Below are 16,578 nucleotides of genomic sequence, written 5' to 3'. Positions count from 1 at the left end.
AACTAACCACAGATCTTCTGTGGATGTAGGCTTCCTCAAATCCTTCTGTCTCTTCATGTAATCCCAGACACACTCGATGATGTTGAGATCAGGGCTCTGTGGGGCCATGCCATCACTTCCAGGACTTCTTGTTCTTCTTTACGCTGAAGATAGTTCTCAATGACCTTGGCTGTATGTTTGGGGTCGTTGTCCTGCTGCAGAAATTTGGGGCCAACTATACGCCTCCCTTATGGTATTGCATGATGGATAAGTATCTGCCTGTATTTCTCAGCATTGAGGATACCATTAATCCTGACCAAATCTCCAACTCCATTTGCAGAAAAGCAGCCCCAAACTTGCAACGAACCGCCACCATGCTTCACTGTTGCCTGCAGACACTCATTATTGTACCGCTCTCCAGCCCTTCGGCGAACAAACTGCCTTCTGCTACAGCCAAATATTTAAAATTTTGACTCATCAGTCCAGAGCACCTGCTGCCATTTTTCTGCACCCCAGTTCCTATGTTTTCGTGCATAGTTGAGTCGCTTGGCCTTGTTTCCATGTCAGAGGTATGGCTTTTTGGCTGCAACTCTTCCATGAAGACCACTTCTGGCCAGACTTCTCCGGACAGTAGATGGGTGTACCTGGGTCCCACTGGTTTCTGCCAGTTCAGAGCTGATGGCACTGCTGGACATCTTCCGATTTCAAAGGGAAATAAGCTTGATGTGTTTTTCATCTGCTGCACTAAGTTTCCTTGGCTGACCACTGCGTCTATGATCCGCAACGTTGCCCGTTTCTTTGTGCTTTTTCAAAAGAGCTTGAACAGCACATCTTGAAACACCAGTCTGCTTTGAAATATTTGTCTGGGAGAGACCTTGCTGATGCAGTATAACTACCTTGTGTCTTGTTGCTGTGCTCAGTCTTGCCATAGTGTATGACCTGTGACATGAAACTGTCTTCCACAACCTCACCTTGGTAGCAGAGTTTGGCTGTTCCTCACCCAGTTTTAAGCCTCCTACACAGCTGTTTCTGTTTCAGTTAATGACTGTGTTTCAACCTACATGTGACATTGATGAGCATTAGCACCTGTTTGGTATAATTGGTTGATCATACACCTGACTACAATCCTACAAAATCCCTGACTTTTTGCAAGTGTACCTGTAGCGGCGTTCCTGAACATGAAGTCGCTGAGAGGCTAAGGTTGGGCCTAATGTATTTGTCCGACGCGCTTTCAAAAGAATACTGTGATACATAAAAATAAGTTTAACTTTTTTATTAACATAAAAAAGATAATCAACTTAACTTATAATAACGTGCATCAACTCATAGTCACAGTGAACCAGAAACAATAGCGGTCAACAAAAAATACGGCAACCCAGCTCACCCCCTCTCTTCCACTGAGAACAAAAAGTGAACAGGTGCATTAAATTAATACAACTCCGCCCATACCCATGTGACCCGACATCCCCCTACTCAACACAATCCTAATAAATGATATAATAATCAATAACCCAAAACACCAATATATAACAGACTACCTTAACCTTAAATAAATACCACAAAGACATTTATACCAATCCATGGCTCCAACAGTACCTATAAGAATTGATGCTGGCTTGAAGGCAAAGGGTAGTAACACCAAATAGTGATGTGATTTATATTTTTCTTTTGTTTGCTCACTTTGCATTTTGTAAATTGATAAAAATAAACGATCATTATTTATATTTTTGAAAGCATTCTTAGTTTACAGCATTTTTTCACACCTGCCTAAAACTTTTTGGTTCCTGTTTCCCCTGGTATGGTTATGTTATTGTAATGTATATGTGTGTATAATGTATGTGTGAGTACATGTATGGGTGGGGAGGGGGGGTATGTGACATGTTATCAAGAAAAAATGTTTCCTTAATGATCATTGTATATCATGATATCTATCAAATTAATAGAGATATCTCAAAAAAAGATTGAAATAATCAATAATACGCTGATGTGCCACATGCATGATTGTACACAGCAGACACACTGAGGAGGAGCGTGGAGCAGACTGGGCATTCTGCTCCACGTCTCCCAGTCTGTAGAATGCTCTACCTGACCTCGAGGGCACCACATTCTGTGGACGCTTTGTAAAGGATCCTTAAAACCCCTCTTTCACAGAGCCTTTCGCTAGTGTTTTCAGTTTCCTTAGCTGACTTCCTGTTTTGATTTGTTTTTTATTGATGTAATTGTTTATATTTTCAACTCTGTAGCACTTTCAGATTTAAAGTCTGTTACAAATAAAATGTATTATTTTCATTATTACACAATCTTAAACAGTAATATTCAGACAACAATATTTTAATTAAAGTTTTAATTGACACACAAAAAAATATTTACAGAGATACTGAGAGAAACAAACATTTTTTTTAAATTTACCAAACCATGTGACCACTATAGCACATCACACCCCTGCTGTGTGCTGGGTTGCCTCTATTTGGCACACAAAATGGGCAAAGCAGTGTGCACATGCACACTACCATTACAACAGCACTTTAAAGTTATGTCAAATAATGTAACATAATAACTTGAGCTCTCAAGTGAAATAGAGAGGGAAAGAAAGATGGTGGTACGATTTACAGAGTGATTAGGAACAAACCAAAGTTTGGTGTTTACATATTTAAAGGTACAGACACAGAAACAGCCTGCTCTGAGCAGGGCTGAAATAGATGATGATCAAATACAGGATCAGAGTGGATTTAGAACAAGAAAGTTCATAGACATGTTGTGAGGAGCTCTGAGACACTGGTTAAAAAGGAGTACAAATCGTGACTTTTTAAGATTTGTTATGAACTTTGACGCTCCATGGTAAACTGTATCAGAAGATTTAAGGCATTGAGAAGATACATACATATACAAAACATCACCTTAACTTTTGTTGCAAAAAAGTGGCAGAAATGAAGTTGTTGTCTTTGTGCAGAAAAAGGAAAGCAAGACTTTGCTGCTTTAGCAACTGGGCTAAACGAGCACTTTGATCAGATCCCCTTTTGGCATTACATTTTACTGCAATCAGAGGAGCTAAACTGTTTCTCTCCTCTGTAATGTGCCATGTGACGTTTTAGACTCGACCTTTGATTAAATCTTTTGGTGCAAACAGAACAGCTAAAGGGTTTCTCTCCTGTGTGAACTATCTTGTGTCTGTTCAAACTGCCTCTTCGGTCAAATCTTTTACCACACTCGGAGCAGCTGAAGGGTTTCTCTCCCGTGTGAAGCAACATGTGTTTGGTCAGACTTCCCTTTACATTAAAACATTTGTTGCAAACAGAGCAGCTGAAGGGTTTCTCCCCTGTGTGAATTCGCATGTGTTGGTTCAAAAGCCATTTCGTGAGGAATGTTTTGTTACACTCAGAGCAGTTATTTGATTTCTTTTCAGTCGGCGGTCTATGCTCGCCAGTGTTTTCTACAGATTTGAAACCTGGCTGGCGATCTCTTGTCTCTTTCCAAAAATCACTGTCTACACTATCATCAGATTGACAAGAGTCTTCAGTCTTAACCTCAGTCTGTATTTGTAAACATCTCTCTGGTTCTGTTCCTCCACAGTCCTCTCCATCAACTCCTGTTTCCATCTGTTCAGTTTGTCTCTGATGAAGCTGTGAGGACTGAGGTTTCTCTTCATCATCTTCACTCTTCACAGAGACAGGAGTGAAGGGGAACATGGTGGTATCAGCCTGACTGATCCTGAATTCCTGCTGTTCCTCCTTGATAAGTGGGGGTTCTTGTTCCTCCTGCTTTGCCCCTCTGAGTAGCCCTATGTGGGCTATCATGTGTTGGCCCACATTTCCTCTTTCTGTTAACTGGTTCTCACATCCTGAGCCACTGAAAAGTTTCTCTTCTGTGCGATTGTTTCTATGGAGTTCCAGAAGGTGGTTGTTGTTAAAGTTTTGATCAGAGTCAGAGCAGAAATCATGTTTCCTATCAGAGTCAAATTTTGCTGCACTCTCGAAGACATTTCTTAGAGAATCTAAACCTGACTGATTTGGTCTGGTTTCTCTCCAATCTTCACTGTCTTCAGTCTCAGCCTCAGAAGAGTCTTCAGTCTCTGGTTGTAAATGTCTCTCTGGATCTGAGTCCCTCTCTGGTTCTGCTCCTCCACAGTCCTCTCCATCAGCTCCTGTTTCAGCCTCTCTTTTCTCCTTAGTTTGGTTTTGAAGATCTGCATCCTGACCTCCAACACACTTGTGTCTTTTTAACTGTTTGGGCCAAAAGAATCTTAGGTCACGAACAGAGCAGTCGTAGGGTTTCTCTCCTCTGTGATGAGCCATGTGAAGTATCAGAGCAGACTTGAGGATAAATCTTTGACTGCAAACAGAGCAGCTAAAAGGTTTCTCTCCCATGTGAACTTCCAAGTGTCTGGTCAGATGGTCTTTACATTTAAATGTTTTAGCACACTCAGAGCAGCTTAAGGGTTTATCTGCTGTGTGAATTCTTATGTGTCTGGTCAGATCCCGTTTCTTTTTGAATGATTTACAACACTCAGAACAGGTATTTGATTTTTTTGATCTCTTATCTTCAATGTTTTGTACAGAGCTTAAACCTGACTGATGTTCTGTAGTCTCTTGCCCATCAGTGTCTTCAGTCTCCGGTTGTAAATGTCTCTCTGGATCTGAGTCCCTCTCTGGTTCGGCTCCTCCACAGTCCTCTCCATCATCTCCTGTTTCTGCCTCTCTTTTCTCCTCAGTTTGGTTTTGATGAAACTCTGAAGACTGACCTCCAACACACTTGTGTTCTTTTAACTGAGAGGACCAAAAAAATCTTTGATCACAAACTATGCAGCTGTAGATTTTCTCAGATGTGTGGATCTCCATATGTTTTGTCAGGTGTCTTCTCCAGACAAATTCTTGATCACAAATTGAGCATCTGAACTGTGTTTGTCCAACGTGGACTCTCATGTGTTTAATCAAAGATTCACTGTCAGTGAAACCTGTGTTACAAACTGAACAGCAAAAATGCTTCTTCACAGTCTGACAAGCCAAATTACATCTTAAGCTTTCATGTCTGGCAAATGTTTGAGCACAAACTGAGCAACTAAACACTTCCTCTCCTGAATGAATCTTCATGTGCACCAGCAGATTGTGCTGACTGACAAATCCTTTCCCACAGTGAGGACAGTTTAGAGATTTGTCTGTAATCTGTTCCTCAGTCTGGCTCTGATAAGGTTCTGAGGACACACCAACACACATATAGCTGATGAAGTCTGACTCCTGAGTAAACCTTTTCTCACAATGAATGCATCTGAGTTGTTTCTCTCTTGTATGGAAAGATGTATGTCTTGTCAAACAATCTTCTGTAGCAAATCTTTTCTCACAAAATAGGCAACTAAATGGTCTCTGCCCATTGTTATATTTCTGCTGTGTGAGCAGAGTGTCAGTGTTTTTGGATGATTTATTACATGCCAAAGAATCGCAGGAGGAAACCTCTCCACCGTTTTTCAGATAGTTCAGACCTGACTGAAGGTGCTCAGCCTTACTGCATGGTTCAATGTTGACAGTGTTGTGTTTCATGAATTCATGTTTAGCAACATCTTCAGAACAGCCAAATTGTCTCTCGCCAGAACAACGTCCATCATTTACTAAAACTTTATGTCTCTGATAAGTGAAAGCCTTTTTAATGTTTTCTACAGAGTTTACACCTGGCCTATGTTCTTTGGTATCCTTCCAATACTCATCACTGTCTTCAGTCTCATGTACAGAGGAGTTTGCAGCCTCAGTCTCTGCTTGTAAATAACTCTCGGGTTTTGAAGCCTGACCTCCAACACACTTGTGTCTCTTTAACTGATTAGACCAACAGAATCTTTTGTCACAAACAGAGCAGCTGTAGCGTTTCTCACCTCTGTGACGCGCCATGTGAAGTTTCAGAGTAGGTTTATGGTTAAATCTTTTACCACACTCAGAGCAGCCGAAGGGTTTCTCCTCTCTGTGAAGTAAAGAGTGTATCGCCAGACTTCCTTTTTGGTTAAACCTTTTTCCACATTCAGAGCAGCTGAAGGGTTTCTCTCCTGTGTGAATTCTTATGTGTCTGGTCAGATCCCGTTTCTTTTTGAATGACTTACAACACTTGGAACAGGTATGTGGTTTATTTGATCTCTTATCTTCAATGTTTTCGACAGAGGTCAAACCTGACTGATTCTCTCTGGTCTCCTTCCAATCTTCTCTGTCTTCAGTCTCAGCTTCATCAGAGTTTTCAATCTTGACCTCAATCTGTGGTTGTAAACGTGTCTCTGGATCTGAGTCCCTCTCTGGTTCTGCTCCTCCACAGTCCTCTCCATCAACTCCTGTTTCCATCTGTTCAGTTTGTCTCTGATGAAGCTGTGAGGACTGAGGTTTCTCTTCATCATCTTCACTCTTCACAGAGACAGGAGTGAAGGGGAACATGGTGGTATCAGCCTCCTCCAGTCCTTGAAGCTGTTCTTCCTCCTGACTGATCCACAGTTCCTCCTGTTCCTCTTTAATCTGTGGGGGCTCAGGGTCCTCCTGGTCCATAATGTGGCTCAACTCCTACTGCTCCGGTGGAAGCTCTTCTTTACTCACCAACAGCTGCTGGACACAGTGAAAAAAAAAATATATACTGTATATTAGAGAAGATAACTTAACAGCATTTTAAACAAAGCCGGCGCTCATCTCTAACCACGTTGGCTTTGTCGTCTTATTTTTTTGGTGTTGAGGCCTCACCATGAGCTCAAACGAAGAGCAGACAAATTTAGTAAAGGAACAAACCCCCAAAAAAGGCTTTAGTTTTCGAGATACTCCTAACTGAGATAGAACAAAGCACAACCATATTATTTCATAACTTGAACATGTCTAGTTTATGAAACAGATAGTTGTATAAAAATATTTTACTGCAAAATAACTTTTTTTGGATGTTTTATGCATCTTACCAAAAAACGAAAACAGGTCAAATTAGGGCTTCTCCAAAAGGGACAGCTTTAGCCTTATCACATGTATCTCTGGGAATCAGAATTTCACCAAATTTGGACAGGATGTTCACAGATAGTTATTAGTTTCAATTATGCAAAGTTTTTATCAATACCATTTTCAATTTTTGAATTTTTCACACTTAAACACACATGTAGTTTAGGCGGAAATTGAAAATTGAAACAAAAATTCAAAAGGTATGTATATCAAAGTCTGTCATTTTTTAAGTAAGGACACCAAACATTAAAATATGTCATTTTTATCTTCTTTAGACTGTTATCTCAACATAAAAGCAAGTTATTTGACTTTTCACTTGACCCTATGCTGTCACCAGCCCCTAACAGGAAACTAGTGCAGCCAGGATTTCAGGGCGACCTGGTACAATGTGTCCCTATGGATGTGTATGTGGGAGGAGGTGGCCACAAACAATAGATTAAGACTTAACAACAAGACACAATATAATTGTATTCTGTAATGTATATGTAATTAAACATTTTATAGTTATTCCTAATACATTTTGTCTCATTTTCTAACTTACATGTGATTTATATGATGACACTCAGAGTCAACCCGCTGCTTTCAACAATATTGTCACCAATGACATAGTTTCTATTTCATTCTAAAAAATTAAAGCATTGTCTTGACATCAGTTGTGAAATATTAATGAACTTAAAAACAGTATTGATATATATAACCTTGAGTTCTTAGAAATATACTTCATATAGTCTATTTGTATATCGGCCATACGGCCTGTTGTAGTTTTTTTATGTATTTCAGTCATATAAAGATGGTGTGTAGTCACCATATCTCCTGCTTTTAAGAAGAACCCTAGTTACTCCAGAGGATCCACTGGATGAAGGGATAGTTTTTATAATACCCTAAGTATGATAAAGTATTTAAAAAAAAGCTACAATAGCTATTTTTGTTGAATGATTTATCTGGCAACCAATGGAGCTCGGATACAAAACAATTCTTATGATGGCTTGAATGTGTGTAAGGTAAATTAGGATAACAATCATGAAAACATGTTTATAAGAAACTTCTTTATACACTTATTTTACCTCATTATATATAATGACGTTTGATTTTAAATGCTAATTACAAAGGATGATTTCCACTTTTAGACAAAATGACTGTGAACCTGAGAGCTTAACACCGTATAACTAAAAACCTTTGTGTCACACTAAGCATCCCCTGGAGACAAAGTTTGACCTCTTATCTCTTCGCTGATCTTGTCCTGTGCTTGTGTAAGTTGTGTTTACTGATGAAAAATCTCCTTCTGCCAAGTTTGAACCGTCATATGTATCCCTAACTCTGAACCTTGGCTGTAGAAAATGACACCAACCCGCTGAAAGCAGTAATGAATAAGAATAACTTTACAGAAGAAAATATATTCTATCTTAAGGTCTTGTTTGCTTTTGTAAACCATTTAAAGGTATCAGTATAAGTTTAAGTGAGCTCCATAACCAACCAAAACAATCCTCCCAGGAGCTTTAAGAAAACAACTGCTGCAGAAAATAACCATCAACAAATAACACAACCAAATCAGGACAACATAACCAAAAACAACACAACACAACCAAAGACAACACAACCAAATCAAGACACCACAACCAAAGACAACACAACACAACCAAAGACAACACAACACAACCAAATCAAGACACCACAACCAAAAACAACACAACACAACCAAAGACAACACAACCAAATCAGGACACCACAACCAAAGACAACACAATCAAATCAAGACACCACAACCAAAGACAACACAACCAAATTAAGGCACCACAACCAAATCAAGACACCACAACCAAAGACTACACAACCAAATCAAGACACCACAACGAAAGACAACACAACCAAATCAAGACACCACAACCAAAGACTACACAACCAAATCAAGACAACATAACCAAATTATTATTGATGATGATGGTAATGACAATGGTTTTGTTTGATAACCATGAATTTAAGATGGTTTCTATACTGATTGAGCTCCCAAGAACAGCTTTCAATGTTGTGCTTTGCCTCTGTGCACTGCCTGTCAGCATTAGTGTCCGATCTGGCTTAAAGCTGTTCATTTGCACTTACTGACATCGTTTTCCTCCTCTCTAGATCCTCGCTTTTGTTTTACTTACTCTCTAATGTACATTGTTTTGGATAAAAGCGTCTGCTAAATAAATTGTAGAATTGTAGAAATACATTCAACACAATCAAATACAACAAAATAAAGACAAGGCAACAAAAAGTAGACAATACTGACACCATAACCACATGCAGCCAACACAACAAAATGCAAGCCAAGACAACAAAATGCAAGGAAAAGGCATTACCATCTACAGGTAATCCAGCCACAGACAATAGAACATAGCTAAATGTATTTTTAAACAAAAAAGTTGTGTGTTTGGTTATATGTTGTCATTTGTCTGGGCTATTATCTTTGGAGGCAGGGCAATGTTGATCAGACGCTAAATGCTCATCAGACTAAAGCCAGTGAGTGTACAATTGATTTTGATGCCTGCGTAAGGTTTTGCCATCTGCAATCTTTTCTATTGTATATATTTGGTTGTGTTTTCTACATTTGGCTGTGTACCATTTAAAGTACAACATACAGTTTTGTGGTCTGTATTTGTTTGTGGTTTCTTTGATTTGGTTCTGTTGTCTTGATTTAGTTGTGATGTCTTGATTTGGTTGTGGCGTCTTGATTTGATTGTGATGCCTTGATTTAGTTATGGTGTCTTGATTTGGTTGTGGCATCTTGATTTGATTGTGATGCCTTGATTTAGTTATGGTGTCTTGACATGGTTGTGATATTTTTGTTTGGTTGGTTGATTTTGTTTATGGTTATTTTCTGCAGCAATTGTTTTCTTAAAGCTCCTGTGAGATAAGAGGTCAAGCTTTGTTCCCAGGGGATGCTTAGTGTGACACAAAGGTTTTTAATTGTACGGTGTTAAGCTCTCAGGTTCACAGTCATTTTGTCTAAAAGCGGAAATCATCCTTTGTAATTAGCATTTAAAATCAAATGTCATTATATATAATGAGGTAAAATAAGTGTATAAAGAAGTTTCTTATAAACTTGTTTGCATGATTGTTATCCTAATTTACCTTACACACATTTAAGCCATCATAAGAATTGTTTTGTATCCCAGCTCCACTGGTTGCCTGATAAATCATTCAACAAAAATAGCTATTGTAGCTTTTTTTTAAAACACTTTATCATACTTAGGGTATTATAAAAACTATCCCTTCATCCAGTGGATCCTCTGGAGTAACTAGGGTTCACCTTAAAAGCAGGAGATATGGTGACTACACACCATCTTTATATGACTGAAATACATTTAAAAAAAACTACAACAGGCTGTATGGCCGATATACAAATAGACCACAACTGATGTCAAAACAATGCTTTAATTTTTTAGAATGAAATAGAAACAATGTCATAGGTGACAATATTGTTGAAAGCAGCGGGTTGACTCTGAGTGTCATCATATAAATCATATGTAAGATAGAAAATGAGACAAAGTGTATTAGGAATAATTATAAAATGTTTAATTATATATATATATATATATATATATATCAGAATACAATTATATTGTGTCTTGTTGTTAAGTCTTAATCTATTGTTTGTGGCCACCTCCTCCCACATACACATCCATAGGGACACATTGTACCAGGCCTGAAATCCTGGCTGCACTAGTTTCCTGTTAGGGGCTGGTGACAGCATAGGGTCAAGTGAAAGTCAAATAACTTGCTTTTATGTTGAGATAACAGTCTAAAGAAGATACAAATGACAGATTTGAATGTTTGGTGTCCTTACTTAAAAAATGACAGACTTTGATATACATACCTTTTGAATTTTTGTTTCAATTTTCAATTTCCGCCTAAACTACATGTGTGTTTAAGTGTGAGAAATTCAAAAATTGAAAATGGTATTGATAAAAACTTTGCATAATTGAAACTAATAACTATCTGTGATTTTTTTTTTCCAAAGTTGGTGAAACTCTGATTCTGATTCCCAGAGATACATGTGATAAGGCTAGAGCTGTCCTTTTTGGAGAAGCCCTAATTTGACCTGTTTTCGTTTTTTGGTAAGATGCATAAAACATCCAAAAAAAGTTATTTTGCAGTAAAATATTTTATACAACCATCCGTTTCATAAACTAGACATGTTCAAGTTATGAAAAAATATGGTTGTGCTTTGTTCTACCTCGGGTAGGGGTATCTCAACTTTTAGGGCTTTTTGGTTCCTCTACTAATTTGAAGAAAAACTGTTAACATGAAAGACTATTTTCTGAACACCACTCAACCAGATGTTTGACCTCCTCTCTGTAGTGTGTCTCCTGGTTGTCTGTAATGAAGCAACATTGGGAGCAAAGTTTTGGACACAGACTGCTCCTGGTCAGGGGTAAATGCACTTCAGCTTAAAAGACACAAAGCTACAATACTTGATAATCCGAGGATATCTGGGTGGTGACTGGCTGCTATATTTTTACTTTCTGTGTGTCATAAATGGTGGAGAAACAGATCTGGCCGCTCGTGATCCGCGGATCAATGGAAAATGTATAAACATGTGTAGGCTTAATAAACACTAAATCCCTGTGCAGAGTCTCAGTGAAAAGAAGGCAGCGTTTAGGTGTTGCAATGTAGACCCGCTGTATAAATGATTTTTTTTTTTTTTACTTGACCTTCAAGGGGGGCGGGGGGAGCCGGGCCGCCCCCTAATATAATGGTAGGGGAAACACTGCTGTTTGTTTATACAATCATGTATATAACCATGTATATAACCATGTACATAACCATATATATAACCTTATATATAACCATGTATATAACCATGTATATACTATATATATATAACCTTATATATAACCATATATATAACCATGTATATAACCATGTATATACTATATATATATAACCTTATATAACCATATATATAACCATGTATATAACCTTATATAATCATATATATATATAACCATAACCATGTATATAACCATATATATAACCTTATATAACCATGTATATAACCTTATATAACCATACATATAACCTTATATATAACCATATATATATATATATATAACAATTTATATAACCTTATTTATAACAATTTATATAACCTTGTATAACAATGTATATAACACACATATATATATATTAAGCATACAAATGTACAACTGCACATAGCCTCCTTAAGTGAATTGAATACATTGAATAAAACATCATCTGGATAAAAATGTATTTTATCTTGTTATCCATTACATGATCTGTGTCACTTTATGATCATCGTTAATGTTCGTGAACGGTCGGATGCGCGACTCGCTTTAAATGTTGCGGCCGCAAGGAATTGTGGGGCGGTATATCTCATCTCCTTTGGTTAAGGATGGTCCAGTGTATCCTATGCTAAAGGAGGTTATAAAGGAAGCACTGACCCACCTTTCCTTAGCTTTTAGAGAATTCGAACGGCTCTTATCATGGCCGCCACTTAAATGCTTCATTTCACTCAGTTAGGAACCTTCCTAAACAAAAATGACAATTCAAACGCACCCACTGTGCTGTGTGCGCCAATGATCATTACCTAAAGGCTATGAGCAGGAAACACGTTTCCAGCAGTGGAAAGAAAACCTACCTGCTCTCTGCAGCTTGATTTCAGGTGTTAAAATCACATCCAGCACTTTTCTTTGTCGTATCCACATGTTGTTGTTTCTGATATATCTCTGATAACCGCAGCGAGCAGCCGCCGTTTGAAGAAATCTTTAAGATCCTGAAACCCGGACATCTGACACACATCCAAGAGCCAAAGAAGGAAAACTCAATGCTGACGATTTTTAACATTAATCTGATAGCCAACAACGTTAGCAGACATGCTAACTGTGAGAGAGCCGGATAGGACCATCAAACCCGGAAACTGCTAACTACTTTTATGGCGTCTGGCACACCAGTTTATTGGTGCATTACCGCAACCTGCTGAACTGGAGTGAGAATTCTGGCTAAGGAAAACAATAATTATAGCCTATATATATATGCTACATATAACTAACAACAACTAACAAACTACATCCGCTACACTTCTTCTTCTTCTTCTTTGGTTTTAAAGGCGGTTAACATCTAAAATGCTGCATTGCCGCCTCCCTCTGGATTTGAAGTCATACTACAGTTTTTATATTTCTCTATTATAACTTGAGAATTTGGAAAATAAGGACCACCTCTCTGAATATTTAATCTAATTGGTGACATAAATGTGTTTCTCACTGACAAACTCAGACTGTCTAACTGTCTTTATAACCTTGACTAACAGGTTCATGTAGATCATTGATGTGGACCCGCCTGACTCAATTTGATACCCTCATTCAGTCTATATGTGAACGCGAACAGACGCGGACTTCACCCGGAGTTTCTCCTCCAGAGCCTGAGTATTTATCCGCAGAAAGTCCGAGTGGGCTGATGTGAGAACGCAGCAGCATATTGTCCCCGAGAATTCAGCTCGAGCCAATAGGAAGAGATAATGACGTTTAGAGTCTGTGTCTGCTGCACAGACTTTGTGGATGTTGTCATTCCATTGGATTACACATAGCATTGATATAAAGGCAGATATTGTTATAATTACGTCGTATAGCGGATAGCTACTTCCGCGTTGTTTATTTATGTCACGTCTTACCCCGGGACCCCCCTCCCGTCTGACTGTGATAGGGTGCTCCGAATTGTCCCTCCTATCCCCTTTTACTATCCACTTTACCTTAACCCCGGGGAAAACGTCATGACGTTAAGGAAAGGTGTTAGGAGAATTCATAAAGACAGTCAAAAAGATAAATGAACTAAATTAGAATTAGACCAACTTCATGAAGATAAGGCTAGAGGAGCGTTTGTACCTTCTAGGAGGACATGGATGGAGGAAGGAGAAAAGAACACAAAATATTTTTTGAACTTGGAAAAAAGGAATGCCGAACTCTCCTCCTTAAAAGCTTAATACTGATGGCCATATTTATAAAGATGCAAAAGTTTTGTTAAAACTTTATTAAAAAATAAAATTAAAGAAGTTGCCTTTAAAATTATACATTCAATTTATCCAGTAAACCAAATAATCGCAAGATTCAGAGAGCAGGAGGGTGGTTGTGTTTTTTCTAATGACAAGATTTAAAGCATTGTTCATTGTAGTGGCTATTTGTCCAAAAAAAACAACAAAGAAATCTAAATAAACTTATCTAAAAAATAATCAAATGACCACTGATGCACCATGGGGATGTGATGTACGCAGGCAAACGAAATCCAATGCCCATGTAAGAGCTGCGGTATTTTGCTGGTTTATTTGAAGAAAACAAACAAAAGAACAAAGAAAATTGTGGCTCTCTTGCTCTGGTAAAAAACAATAGGCCCACCCAGGTGCATGCTGGTCCTCTACCTGCCTCTTACTTAAATAATCTCCGGTGCCAACAGTATTACCCAAATACCTAACAAAAATACTAATACAAAACTAAATTTACGAAACAAATAACTATCAAAAAAGAAAACATTACTCATAAATAAAGAAAACTTGTAGTATAATTAAATAAACAACACCACCAAAATATTAGTAAACTAAATACCAAAACTAATTCTAACCACAATTAAATAGCTCCAACATTCATTTATTTTCTTAATGTTTGCATATTTGTTTATTTTGGTTCGAGTTAGAGCTCTTCTTTAAAACAAAGACTGGTTTTAACGTTCAATTAAAGGAAAAGCACATCATCTTTTTTATATCAAGAGTGGGACTGACAGTGAACAATTATTCATGTTAAACTTGTTTACTTTGTATGGGAAATATTTTATTTACAAATGTAAATGGAATCAGAAAACACCCAAAATATAACAATTCATAATAGAAATGGAACACTACCTACACACACTACTTGGACTGAAAGACAAAAAAAACAAAGAAAACCCAGATATTTGTGAGAAATTATTACTGTAACCCTGTTTCTCTGTTTTGGTTTTATTTTTTTGATACCTCCATGTAAACAGTTGTACATAGATGTACAGTTTGTCTTGTGTTGTAAATGTCTTTGTCTTGAAACAATACAAAAACAAAAAATTCATAAAGGACTTAGGGAAAGGCGATCTCGTTGCTCTGACAATCCGAAAACATTTCCACTATGCGATGAAATTAATTGCGACGGGCCGGCGGAGGTAAGTTTTTTGATATCCTTTATTAATCCCTGAGGGAAATTCAGAAAATAATGACGTGGGTCCGCCGTGTTGCAACTACAATGTTCAGAAAATGGACTACAAAAAGCGCAAGGAATTGTGGGACGGCATATCTCATCTCCTTTGAAAAAGGATGGTCCATTGTATTCTAAGCTAAAGGAGGTTATAAAGCTCTTATCATGGGTGCACCTTAAATGCTTCATTTCACTCAGTTAAGAACCTTCCTGAGCAACAATCACAACTCAGACGCACCCTACTTCTTCCTCTTCTTCTGTGATGTTTAAGGGCAGCATTACTAACTTTGGGAGTCCCTCAGCTCCTATAAATGTGCACATTTCTAAATGTTCCCTTTCAGTCCTGTCCTTAAGTTGATAAACCATCATCAGCAATTTATACTTGCACTCCTTTCTAGTACATTTTTTAATTTCTTCCCCTCACCCTAGGTCTTTTCATTTCCTCCATCATTTCAGCATCCTTCAAGTGTTAAACAGGTCAGTATAAAGAGACAGCTGTTAGTCAGTGAACTCATCCTGACAGATGTACTGAATAATGTTTTGTTGCTGACATAAGAACCAGTAAGTTGGGAGAAGCTATGACATTTTACTTTAAAGTTAAAGTGTAAGGATCCTTCTTCTCTCCTGATATCTTCTCTTCTTCCTGTCACGTTGTTTCCTTGTAATAAACATAAAATGTAGAGTGAGAAAGACTATTATCTACTTGTGTCATTTTGTGTAGAGTGTCTAAAGTGTCTTTGGTAGAGAAAAGGAGACCAAAAGATCCTGATGCAGAGCGACCACGGTCAGATCAGGTCCAGGTTGATTTCACTGAAAACCTTTAACCCGTAATAAGCATCCTGCAATCAGAAGACAACACAAAATAATCATTACACCTGCATGTATTTGTGTCATTTATTTTACATACCTGAAATAATAGCAAGTTATACAATAAGTAAAGACCAGCTTGACACAATGTCATGTTAACTGTGTTAGTAAGACACAATGAGTTTTATTTATTACAAGCATAAAACTATTTAATCAATAAATAAACAACAAATATTCAGTCTGTGAGTACGCTGGTCAATGCACTGATCTGATACCATAACTCAAAATTACAAACTTTCCAGAGTGGTCCTGGGGCAAACTTGATAACCCTGGTGATGTCTTGGCTCTTGCTGCCCATCTGTCTACACCTGGGGTGTCAAACATAAATCAAGTCTGCCAGCTAATTGATTAATTTGAAGAGTGATCCAAAGGAAACTGGACTTGCTTCAAAAATGGTACAGTACCAACTGCTCAGTGAGAGAATTCAACAGGTTCCCTTCTCCATCAACCAATCAATGTGTTGTTCAGACAGGCCGTCCACAAATGATCCCACGGAGCTCAGGAGCTCCCAGGAAAATATGTGGTTAGTGACTGAGATTTACAGATAGACATGCAGTAATATGATGTACTGTATTTGCACAAAG

The 16,578-nt window shown here is 37.9% G+C and overlaps 1 protein-coding gene across 3 annotated transcripts; it reads right to left on the bottom strand.

Moving 5' to 3' along the window:
* Positions 1–228: 228 nt before the first annotated feature.
* Positions 229–12,997, bottom strand: LOC109994035 (zinc finger protein 420-like). 3 transcript variants are annotated; one of them, XR_010668758.1, is made up of 3 exons: positions 12,559–12,997; positions 1,576–6,545; positions 229–1,137 (listed from the first exon to the last, which is right to left on the bottom strand). XR_010668758.1 is itself a non-coding variant. In XM_065963778.1 (2 exons), exon 2 carries the CDS (start codon positions 6,486–6,488, stop codon positions 3,003–3,005), a length of 3,486 nt encoding a protein of 1,161 aa, XP_065819850.1. In that variant the 5' UTR covers positions 6,489–6,545; positions 12,559–12,997; the 3' UTR covers positions 1,236–3,002. The 3 variants fall into 3 exon arrangements, 1 of the variants encoding a protein (XP_065819850.1); XR_010668759.1 differs by having other exon boundaries at positions 1,576–6,542; XM_065963778.1 differs by lacking the exon at positions 229–1,137 and having other exon boundaries at positions 1,236–6,545.
* Positions 12,998–16,578: the final 3,581 nt, after the last annotated feature.

This window comes from Labrus bergylta, chromosome 15 (assembly GCF_963930695.1).
Source record: "Labrus bergylta chromosome 15, fLabBer1.1, whole genome shotgun sequence".
NCBI lineage: Eukaryota > Metazoa > Chordata > Actinopteri > Labriformes > Labridae > Labrus > Labrus bergylta.
This window is presented reverse-complemented; position numbering and strand designations above follow the sequence as displayed.